This window comes from Festucalex cinctus, chromosome 5 (assembly GCF_051991245.1).
Source record: "Festucalex cinctus isolate MCC-2025b chromosome 5, RoL_Fcin_1.0, whole genome shotgun sequence".
NCBI classification, from domain to species: domain Eukaryota; kingdom Metazoa; phylum Chordata; class Actinopteri; order Syngnathiformes; family Syngnathidae; genus Festucalex; species Festucalex cinctus.
Window position 1 is genome coordinate 26913991 of NC_135415.1, and position 11859 is coordinate 26925849.

At 36.8% G+C, this 11859-nt stretch overlaps 1 protein-coding gene across 3 annotated transcripts in view; it reads left to right on the forward strand.

Moving 5' to 3' along the window:
* The window catches only part of adgrd2 (adhesion G protein-coupled receptor D2), a 32085-nt gene extending 23469 nt beyond the window's left edge, over window positions 1–8616 (forward strand). For all 3 annotated transcript variants that reach the window (XM_077522245.1, XM_077522244.1, XM_077522243.1), the window contains 7 exons: window positions 467–587; window positions 4204–4245; window positions 4366–4419; window positions 5658–5805; window positions 6143–6201; window positions 6300–6330; window positions 7944–8616. In XM_077522245.1, coding sequence (XP_077378371.1) covers window positions 467–587; window positions 4204–4245; window positions 4366–4419; window positions 5658–5805; window positions 6143–6201; window positions 6300–6330; window positions 7944–7951 — 463 coding nt within the window. In that variant the 3' untranslated portion in view covers window positions 7952–8616. The remainder of the gene's footprint in view (window positions 1–466; window positions 588–4203; window positions 4246–4365; window positions 4420–5657; window positions 5806–6142; window positions 6202–6299; window positions 6331–7943) is intronic.
* Window positions 8617–11859: the final 3243 nt, after the last annotated feature.

The following is an 11859-nucleotide window of genomic DNA, read 5'->3' on the forward strand; positions in this document are numbered from 1 at the left end:
TAAAAAAAGATCACAATATTGTAAAAAAGAGAGCTCATACTAAAGAAAATCACAATATTTTGCTTTTGTACATAACAAGCAATGCATATGAACCACCTACAATCTCGAATAAAAATATTGAGGCACTTACTTGCTAATGCAAGCACACATTGACCGCTTCACAAGCAAATTGGGTTCCCCTTCATATGACAATTAGCATAGATTTTAAACATAGAAGGCCAAAACATCCCTAATGAAATTTAAATTGCATTAATAAACTAGCCACTAGAGGGGGCTTAAACTGCACAAATGGAAATCAACGACTTTTTTTAACAAATGTGTTCCTTTTAAATATTGTGAACATGACAACGACGATATTGTGGCAGTTTTAATATCACGATATTGGCCTTATCGTGACATCCCTATTGAAAGGTATATTAGACCTCTTTTTAGTTGATAATTAGTGCACATTCTACCTTGTTTGCAGGGCTGTGACTCGACCTGTTCTCATCCTCCTACCTGTTTTGGGCCTAACCTGGCTGTGTGGCGTACTGGTCCACTTGTCTGTTGTAATTGCATACATCTTCAGTGCTCTCAATGCCTTCCAAGTAAGCAAAGTTTTGTTTTTCTTTTATTATTATTATTATTATTATTATGGTTTTGTTCTTCAATCTGCAAATTGATTGCCTGTGTCATCCTAAACATTGCAAATATAGTTTGCAATATCATAAATAGAATGCCAATATTCTTGTTTTGTGATTGACAGGAGACTACATATAGTATTAAGTCTATTAGTCATTATTTTTCACATCGAAGCAGGACAAATTCAGCTGTGACGTTTCAAATCGCGTTATTTCGCAGCATAAAACTGCATTAACAAATTGAGTATGTAGTCCTACTGCAACCAATTTTAATATCAATAATGCTAAACGTTGTTTAAACTACAATACAAAGTCTGTTTTATTATCATGGACGGGGGAAAAAAAAATCCATCAAGCTCAGACAAAACAATAATTGACAACACTGAAACGGGGGATGGAACAAAGTCACGTGGCAGCAAGAATTTGGCTTAGCACAGCACGTGACCATCAATGTAAATAGACCATTCAAAAAACAATACATTTGAGATATTTTGCGGCTTGATGTATGAACATTTAATGCATCAATGTGGTTGGGGTCTTTTCATTGCTCAGTAGAGCTTTGTGTATAAACATGTGATAAAATCATGCAACTACTTTGGTTGTGTGGTGACAGTCCTTAAAGGCCCAGTCTGCCGGTTTCACTCAGGAAAATGCACTTTTTAAATACAGGATTTAAACAAACTAACTACTTCTCAATTTATAGATATGGGCTTTTCATAACATGTGGGGGTGATTTTGTCCTAAACCCACACACCCCCAGCCTGTATTTTGCCATTTTGTGTTTGTTTTGTAAACAGCGGGACGTTTCTGTGGAAAGACAGTGTTTACGCCCCTCCGGCCAATCGCAGAGCGGGGGGTGGTGTGTCGCAAACGGGGCCGACCGAACGTGTCTGCTGCGTGAACGTCACTCCCGCGGCAATTTGAAAGTACGCACGCTGTTTTTTGTTGTTGTTTTTTTTCACTCACTCACTCATTCACTCACTCACTCACAGAAGCTTACATGTGTGAATGAGTGAGTGAAAAAAAAATAAATACGTGCACGTTTTCAAATTGCCGCGGGCCCCGTTTGCGACACGCCCCCTACCCCACCCCACCCCACTCTGCAATTGGCTGGAGGGGTGTAAACACTGTCTTTCCCCAGAAACGTCCCGCTGTTTACAAAACAAACACAAAATGGCAAAATACAGGCTGGGGGGTGTGGGGGTTTAGGACAAAATCACCCCCACACGTTATGAAAAGCCCATATCTATAAATTGAGAAGTAGTTAGTTTGTTTTAAATCCTGTATTTAAAAGGTGCATTTTCCTGAGTGAAACCGGCAGACAGCCCCTTTAATGACACTTCTAACACTTTTGGATTAGATGTATGGTATGACTCCATGAGATGAGTCCCCCCCGCCCCGCCTCATAACATTTGTTCCAGCACATCACTGCAACTCTGCAAGAAGTTTATGTGCATTATGCATACGTATGTGTATGAGTGTGTGGGAGAGTCTAGTAAGCTCTTACCATATCTACCTTTTATAGCGCTCCTCCCCTGATTACATAGCAGCCACTTCCTTTCTCTTTTCACTCAAAAGTTGTTTTTTTTCTTCAGTGCCCCTGTTTTGCTTTTATTTTGCACAATCACTCTCTGTCCGGGCTCGTTTTTCCTTCCCTCAACCACCCGTCCACCCTCCTCTGATCTTTAATTAATCAAAAGCTAGCCCCTACATGACCCCCAGAGAGCTGCTTGTTAATTTAGATTTACGGCATGTGTCCAGCTGAGGGCATGCAACAAGACAGTAGGAGTTCTTCCTCATGTCGGTTGGAGGAGGATGCTCAACCAGTCTGTATTTTCCTTGGAACAAAAACGTTGCAGAGTCATACACCAAGAAAACAATGAATTAGCTCACAGATAATGTGTACTGTGGAGTATTGAAGACAATATCATCCTAAAAAAAAAAAAAAAAAAAAAAGGTTTAACCTTAAGTTTAACAAAAACATGGATGGATGGATGGATGGATGGATTCAAATTCATCAATTGAATTAAATTGAATTTAGAAATTCTGAATTTTGAACAGCCCTGCGAGGCTGCGATTAAGCTTGTTCGCAAGAGCAGCAAAAAAACTCTATTCAACATGGTGCTGCCTGAACCACGAGCTTATGTCCCTTTTAAACCAACAATTGATATGAATGAATTGGTTAAAAAAAATAATAATTACCTATCTAGTAGGTTAAGCTCATATTGGCTTGATTAACCAATAGATTGGTGAGACATTGACAATTCCGGATGCTTACAGTCATACCATTTGTATTGGTTAGGCAAACAACCAATGAAATAGGTTAAAATAGAAAGTAAGTCTAGATAGATCACTTGGAAATATGTTTATTGTATTAATTTATTGTATTCAAAATTTATTTATTAATTATTATGTGATTACAATATTTTATATTAAAAATGTAGTTTAAAAATGGAAATGTGTGCCTATGACCAGCTCCGTGGCCTAGTTGGTAGAGTGTCTATCCTGAGACTGGGAGGTTGTGGGTTCAGAACCTGGCTGGGTCATACCAAAGTCTATAAAAATGGGACCCATTTGCCTCCCTGCTTGACACTCAGCACTATGGGCTGGACTTGGGGGGTAGATCACCGAACGCAACCACCTCTCCCTTAGTGGATGGGTCAACTTTGGAGAGCTAATTTCACCCCGCTTTGGTGGCTGTGACAATCGGTGGTACTTTTGTTCTTCCTCTAACACAGATTAAACAATCTCTTGGTCAGAATAACCCATTTTTATCGGTAGGCCCAATTACCAATATATATTGGTTGAAAACACCTACCATTCTAGAGTGGCTGTTTTAACCAAAGGATATGTCGGACACATAACAACCAGCTAGATTGGTCAAATGTAACTATTTTTTGGTAGATTTGACCAATCTGTTTTTAGAGTGCATCTAAGTATCTTATGCAAGGGGTATTACCGTAATTCACCACACGTGCACATTATAGGGCTACTGCAAGCTGAAGAGCTATAGAAGTCTGGAAAAGGTGCATACTATACTGTATGTAGGGGTGTGAATTGCCTCGTACCAGACGATTCGATCCGTATCACGATTCATAGGTCACGATTCGATTCGATACCGATTAATCCCAATATGAATTTAGAAGTCGATTGTTGCGATTTTTTTTTTACTCAAATTTGGAAAATACCATTCAGTAAATCTATACATGTACACTGTAAGATTTGTATGAAAATGTATTATTTATTGATCTGAAACATATAAGTCTTATAAGTGTAAGTCACTGTATTTAACAAACAGGTTGTAACATTTTTCATGTTTGAACAGCATTGAAATAAAATTGTAAGGCTTAATGTTCCATTAATATAACATTCTTCCATGCTTAAGGTGTGAAAGTTAGACGTTTTGTTGGATATTTTTCCATCAAAAATGGATGTTAAAAAATCGATTCGGCTGCCTATTGAATCGATTCGAGAATTGCGCGCTGTAGTATCGCGATATATTGCCGAATTGATCTTTTTTAACACCCCTAACTGTATGTGATCTTTTTTTCCCTTCCTTAATCGTGTATTTAATCTTCCACAGGGCCTGTATATTTTCTTAGTTTACGCTGTTTACAACAGTGAGGTAGGTTGACAGTCAATTCATGTTACCGTCACTGTCAAGTTACTGCAGCAGATGATTAAATTGAATTGTTTGATTTATGAAGGCTTGCCAACTTTTGATTTAAACCGTTTTCACATTTAGGTGAGGAATGCCATAAAGAGGATCAAGGAAAAGAGAAAAGCCTTATCTTTCACAGTAAGTGCCTAAAATGTAGCATGTAGTGATGATCACGTCAGAATTGCATAAACAACTTTAAAAAAAAAAAAAAATTAAAAAAAAAGAAATAAAAAAATAAAAAATAAAAAAAGAATTGCATAAACATATTGTACATTGAGTCTTGTAATTGTGGTACCATTACACATGTCGTTCAACATTTTTGATACCCTTCTCTTAAAGAAATCAAAAGGTCACAATAATTGGCTAAAATAAGTGGGAGGTCACATCAGCGGTATGTCTGCAGATGAAAAAAACAAATCACATAATTAAAAGTGCACATCCTGTGAAACATGGAGGCTCAGTTATGTTGTTGGATTGCTTTGCTTCATCCAGCATAGGTGCTGGCATGTGGTTGTGGCTGCAGTTCATGTCAGATCAACAGTCCAAAACACAAAAAAAGAAGACAAATAAAAATAGAAAAAAAACAGAATGGCTCAGATGGAAAAATCTGACTATTCTGATAAGCCCGAAACACGAAGTCTTGTCTGTAGAAGTCATCCTTTAAATCTGCAACAGATATTATGCAGATATGAGGAGTGAGGCCAAAATAGCCGTGGACAGGAGTGGAAGACTCGTTGAGAATAACAAAAATGTTTTTGTTTTTGTTTTTTTTAGTGCTGTCAAAGTTAAAGCGTTAACTAATTAATTAATCACAAAAAAATTATCGCATTAATCACACGATTAATTTTGACGGCAGATGATCCTTTTTAGCCGACAGTGGATGGTTACATTAAAGGTAGCTGTTGGAGTTTGAGCAATAAACATAACTACATGCATAAAAGTAAAGCATTTAATAAATGTTTACATATGCCGTAGGTCATTTTTCCCCCATTTTAAATTGTGCAAATAATTAATTGATTAGAAAAAGAAGGATGAGCGTGTGCAGTGGATATAAATTTTTGAAGACGTCTTCATTACATTAAATGTAAAAAAAACAAAAAAAAACAACACATAACAGGCGCTACAAATTTAGCGGTCAAAATATGTTGGGGAAAAAAAAGCCTTTTTAAGTCAGTGATTAATCATGATGAATCAAAATTCTAAGATGTGATTAATCTGATTAAAAAATGTAATCGTTTGACAGCTCTATTGTTTTTTTCAATGATTGCCTGTTCTGATTCTTTGTGATTGGAAAAAAATAAAAATAAATCACTTATTTTTTGCTCATTTGATTGTTCCGTCAGTTTTGTTTTTTTGTTTTGTATATATTATTGCAGAATTGTTCCCAACCAACCACCTTCATAGCGTCTCAGAAAGCTCCCATCAGGCCTTGGGACCGCAGCCCACCCAACCCATCCAGTCCTGAAACCAGTGAGACCTCTGGACCCCCCAGTTCTAGTTCCACTTCATTAGTTATCAAAAATGGTAGGTTTTCTGGAGCGCTTGACGCTTGAAAGCAATCCCTGTTGATGAGCAGTGATGACCGTTATGATCTAGGCTTTTGCGAAATGGGATCCCTGTTCGAGTCCTTCTACAGTCATAATTGCTAGTTGTTGGAAAGATGCAAGTAGCCCCTTGAGCGACGCACCAGGCCCCGACTTACCGTCTTAGCTCCCCTTGTATGCCTCCATGTCTGCTTCTTTGTGTGGCGCGCAACAAAAATATTCAGCAGAGTTTGATTTGGGGCATTCAAACTAAATGTTTTAAGTGAAAATAAAGTTGAAGAAGAAAATCTAATAGCTGATTTTTTTTGGTCTTTCAGAGAGTTTCAGAAAAGAAAGCTTTGTGAGTTTCTCATTGAACCCAGCACCAGGAAATCAAGTAAGCAACATGTGATAATCCTTAGTTGAGTTTTTCTTTGCTGCTGTTGTTATTTGACTAAATGATTGTCTGTCTATTTTATTTTTATTTTTTTACAGGTAGTGCAACTCACTGCATTTAAACCATCAGGTACAATGTATTTTTCACCATCGTTGAGGAAAAAGTGTATACATGGTTACCAAATGTACTATAAGAGTATCATAAGGTGCGTTTCCATTACCCTCAGTTTTGCGCAAAAGTAAGCTGGTAATGGAAACACCGGATTTGCGAAAAAAAACTCTCAAATATTGCAAAAAAGTTTTTGCGCTCTCATGAGGTGGTTTTTGAGACGTATCGAAAAAGAAGTATTTCGCAAAAGTGTAATGGAAACACTTTTTGCGCATTAGTAGTCATGTGACACCCGACCGGTCACGGAGGAAAAGGAATGTAACACGTTGTTTATGTGTATTTTTTTTTATTAAACTTGCAATTACTATTTGTTTTGAGAATGATTAATTTCGGTTTTGTATTTTTGTATCACATGCTGAAGTGATTTGTATCGGCCACTGCATGTCAAAAGAAGGAGAGGTGTAATCGTGCGAGAGGAGAGCTTGAAATCCTGTCCCGCCATGTCTGATAAATTTAGCAGAAAACATCAGAAACTTTTAACAATTTGTAACCCGCTTTTTACCCAGCTTTTGCATGGGACAACAACATTTTAGGATTACAGGAAGTAGGAAGTACGGGACCACGATTGCTTTCGTGTCGGAACTGCTTGCCGACTGCAGAGGAAAACACACAACAACACGAACACTAAATGCCCGAAACCGCCCGGTGAGGGGTGAGTGTTTTTTTTGTGTTTTTTTTAAACTACACCGGGCGTCCGTCTACCGTAAACATCATGAGCACCTCCTACAGAACAGCGAGGTCTCGCGAGACGGGACATTCCGAGAATTGCGCCTCAGAAGCGAAACTCTCGTCAATGGAAACACCGACAATTCGAAATTGTACTTTATCGAAATAGAACAATATCGCTTTTATTTTTGCGAAAAAGGGGTCATGGAAACGCACCTATAGTAATAAACAAAATGAGCTTTGAGTGGAAAATGGGTCCAGTGCAACTGACCGAAAAGTTTTCTTGGTGGTCCTTGATGAATATTGCTATAGTTTAGTTATACAGAGTAATATCTGGTCTATGTAACCTGAAGCATAAAAATCAAATACAAAATTTGAAAACTGATACAATTATAAAGATTGGAAGCGGGGTTAAAGAAAGCCAAATGTAGTTTTTTTCATCTCCATTCACCTCTTCAGTGCACATCATTAGGCCTGTGTGAAAATTCAGTGTGTATTTTTTGTCTTCTGAATCCGAAGGCACAGACAACAGATGGTGCCGAGGGTTAAGTCACTTTCAATAGCGCCGATTTGCCCATCAGTTGACAAGAACCAAGTTTGAAATTGATTCATTCAATGTTTTAGCGTCTGTGAAGAACGCCTGCTGGATGCTGGAGTGCTTCTGGCTGTTCATTGTTGGGCTAATGAGACAAAGAAGAAGTTCATTCCACTAATCAGCAATGGCCATGTCTGGCTATTCACAGCGTTCGCCATTAACCACTCCAACACCTGCTCTCTCTCTCACTCTGCTTTTCAATCGGCCTCCCTTCTTATTTCCTCTTTTGTATGCAAACACGCGCGCACGCGATACCAAAACATCATATTCGGATGTAGTCGTGGCTAATGCCCTTCTTTGTATTTCATCACAGGTTGTTGAACTGAAAATGGAGTCCCATCCTGATACTCAATACGTCGTAACCTTGGATCACTCTGAAAGAAGGGAGAACTGGACACACAATTTGAGTGCACGGCTACTATTACTACACACACACACAGGTTTGCTGGTATAGATGAATCTCAAAGCATGAAGTGCTGCACATTTGCTTATACGCTGCAGATGTTTGGTTCTCACAACAGACTGTCAGTACTATGATCAGTAGAGGAATAGACGAGATTTAGGTGCACTAACATTCCAATTACGCTCAGAAAATCCAAATGTGATGAGGAAGCAACAATATCAATCAATCAATCAATCAACTTTATTTATATAGCACCTTTCATACATTTAAAATGCAACTCAAAGTGCTGGACATCCATAATACAATAAAATAAAAGAAAGAAAAAGCCTCCCCATCCCCATGATCGTACCCACAGACACACCCAAAACCCAACAAACACATGAAAACCACAACATGGCGGGGCACAGAAGTACCCTGTAAGGAAAAGGCACCCAGGAGGAGTTCATCCACAGTGAGATGGATGAAGACCAAGCATCCCTCTCACTGTGGAGGCTCCCCCATGAGAAAACACTGGAGCAATTTACAATTTAATAACTACCAAATAAGAACATTTAAACACTAAAAGAAAACAGTTAAACACGAAGAAAAAATAAATAAATAAATAAATAAATAAATAAAAACAAAGCTCCAAGACAATATGGATTAAAATAGTTAAATAAATAAAAGGGAATAAAAAATAAAATAATAATAATAATAATAATAATAATAATTAAATAAATAAAAAGATCAATCAAATGCCAAACTACAAAAGTAAGTCTTAAGCCTCCTCTTAAAAACATCAATATTCTCTGCAGACCTGATGCTCTCCGGCAGGCCATTCCAGAGGTGAGGACCGTAGTGGCAAAAGGCATATTGCCTTATGCAGTTTGTATGATTATAAAGTATTACTGTAGTTAGTCAATAAAGTCAAAAATGAATTTGACAGAAGCATAGGAAAATGTCATCTTAAATTTATCACCACTTATTTTCACATTCAATGAAAATGTTGCATAATAGAAGTTTTAAAGAAGTGGAAGCCGAGGACACTCTGTTGTAAGTGTTGATCACATCCTAGCAGATATTTTAAAAGGTAGAAACACAACCGGTAAAAAAAAATAAATATGTCGTGCATTTTACAAGTAACGGAACCTTTAACTCATTCACTCGCCGCCATTTTCACATTTCGCAATCCCGTTCGCTCCCAGCTGTTTTACTGGATTTTGAGTGATTTTGCAAGGCCCACAGAATATTGTGTTCTATTGCTATACAAGCATGGAACCTATCAAAAGAAAGATTAAGGTCTCTTCTTTCATCAGGAAAAAAAAGTATGTTTCTATCTCCTTCCGTTTTGCAGCAATTAGCATTAGAAGAGAGCTAAGTTTCATCAGTTTTCACAAATCTATTTAAAATTGTAAGTAATTGAGCTGTTTTTCTACTTGGCCCTGGTTGATCTCCTTTGCTCTGCCGCCACCTGCTGGCCGTTTGTGTAATAACTACCATTTCTGCAACCGTTCTTTGGAGTTGAGAGGCTGCATCAAAGCCTTCTGTAGTATAAAAAATAATTTAAAAAAAAAACGTATAAATACGTCTTTGGGACACTTAGAACATTTAAAAAAACGTATTTACACGTTATTGGGAGCAAATGAGTTAAGCACCCTATCTGAAAAATATGTATATAATTCCTTAAAGGCAAGAACATAAGTTGTATTTAGGGGTTTTTCGAACATGAGCAGTTTTCATAATAAATACAGCACAGGCCAACAGTTTAGGCACACCTCATTCAATGTGTCAATCGCTTTATTCTCATGACGATTTACATTGTAGATTCTCACTGAAGGCATCGAAACTAAGAATGAACACATGTGGACTTATGTACTTAAAAAAAAACGGTGAAAGCTGAAAACATGTTTTAGATTCTAGTTTCTTCAACAACAAAAAAAAAGCCACCCTTTGCTCTGATTACTGTTTTGCACACTCTTGATATTCTCACCTCTGGGAACTCCTTCAATCCTGTTGCAAAACCATTTCAGGTGGCTACTCTTGAAGCTCATCGAGGGAATGCCAAGAGCGTGCAAAAAAAAAAAAAAAAAAAATCGTCACAGCAAACAGTGACTTTAAAATAAATAAATAAATAAATAAAACCAAAACATGTTTTCAAGTTTTGATGCCTTCAGTGAAAATCTACAATGTAAATCGTCATGAAAATGAAAATGATTTGCATGAGAAAGTGTGTCCAACTTTTTGGCTTATACCGTATATCAAACTCTTGTTCCATAAGAATTAGTAGGATCTGATTCCGATTCTGATTCAATCCTTCAGCTAATCTAGTAATCGTTACTTTTTTCCAGCAATATTTCTCATCAAATTGTGTCCTCTAAGGTGTATAAAAGACATCAAAATGTTGGAAGGTATCATTCTCGGGAAAGTTAAAATCATTTTTAATCCATTAAATACACAATGGTGTCTTGGACAGACCTTCAAAATGAAATAAAAGCATCCACATTCACTATTGATACTGCTGCTGTCTGTTAATAATATCGTCGGATCATGTTGGAAATGCAGTCAAGCAATGAATCAAATAAATACTTTGCTCTTCTTGTACATATAATGTGTAAACTGTATAGCTAAACGTTTTTTTTTTTTTTCTGTTTTAACAATTTGCTGCTCTGCCATCAGCTTTTGTGGATGACAGCCACAAACACAAATAAGAAAGGAGCCAATCGTAACAAAACAGTGACACTAACCTTCGATTAATTAGCCATATAATCGACATCTAATCTTCTCATAATCGATCTCTAATGTGTATCTGGTTGTGTGATATGGTGGTAAGACAACTATTTCTTATATATATTTCTTTCTTACATACATATATATATATATATATATATATATATATATATATATATATATATATATTATATATATATATATATATATATGATGTTTGATACCACTTTTTTCAGACCGATACCGATACTCTGCCGATACCAGTAGTACATTTTGACAAATAAAAAAAAATATCACTAAAAGATATTTTTTAAACAAATATATTTCCTTTAATTTTGACAAAAACAAAACAAAACAGCACAGTCACTCTTCAATAGTCTTAACGCTCAAAATAAAACACAAAATTGCTCTTTTAGTTTAAGATTGACAATTTTGATGTATTGAAAAACCGGTGAAGTTTTGGTGAAAAACTGCTGCAAGCTAGCGCCGCTTAGAGGCAAGGAGGACTCACTTAACTCATTGACTGCCATTGATGGAAAAAGACGTCAAATAATGCATTTTTGCTGGGCTGGCAGTGAATGTGTTAAACACAATGTGCCAATATATTTTGTGATTATATTGCAGCATCCTTTTTTTCCTTTTTTCTTTTTTAAGGCAAATTTTGCTTAAAAATCCGTCAATTTTGGTTACATCTCATCTTAACTCATTGACTGCCATTGACGGAAAAAGACGTCAAATAAGGCATTTTTGCTGGGCTGGCAGTGAATGTGTTAACGTCTTCCCCCTCTGCTATCGGTCGCTTATACTCGTCTGTGTCACGAGTACTCGAGTACTTGAAAAAAGGCGGGTATACATATATATATATATGTATATATATGTATATATCCCAAGCACTCTATTTTATTCATGTTTTAAAGTCTCTGTTGGCTCCAAACTTACTTATTGTTCCTTTTGAAAGACATCTTTCACTCATTGCCACTTATCTATCTTGTCATGAGGTCAAAAGGTTACAACACACAGTACTTAGAATTTGTGTACACACTGGAGGTTCCTGTCTAATCTAACAGCTATTGTATCTTTGTCGCTGGTGTATAATGTGTGTATAAAGGTAATGGGTTTG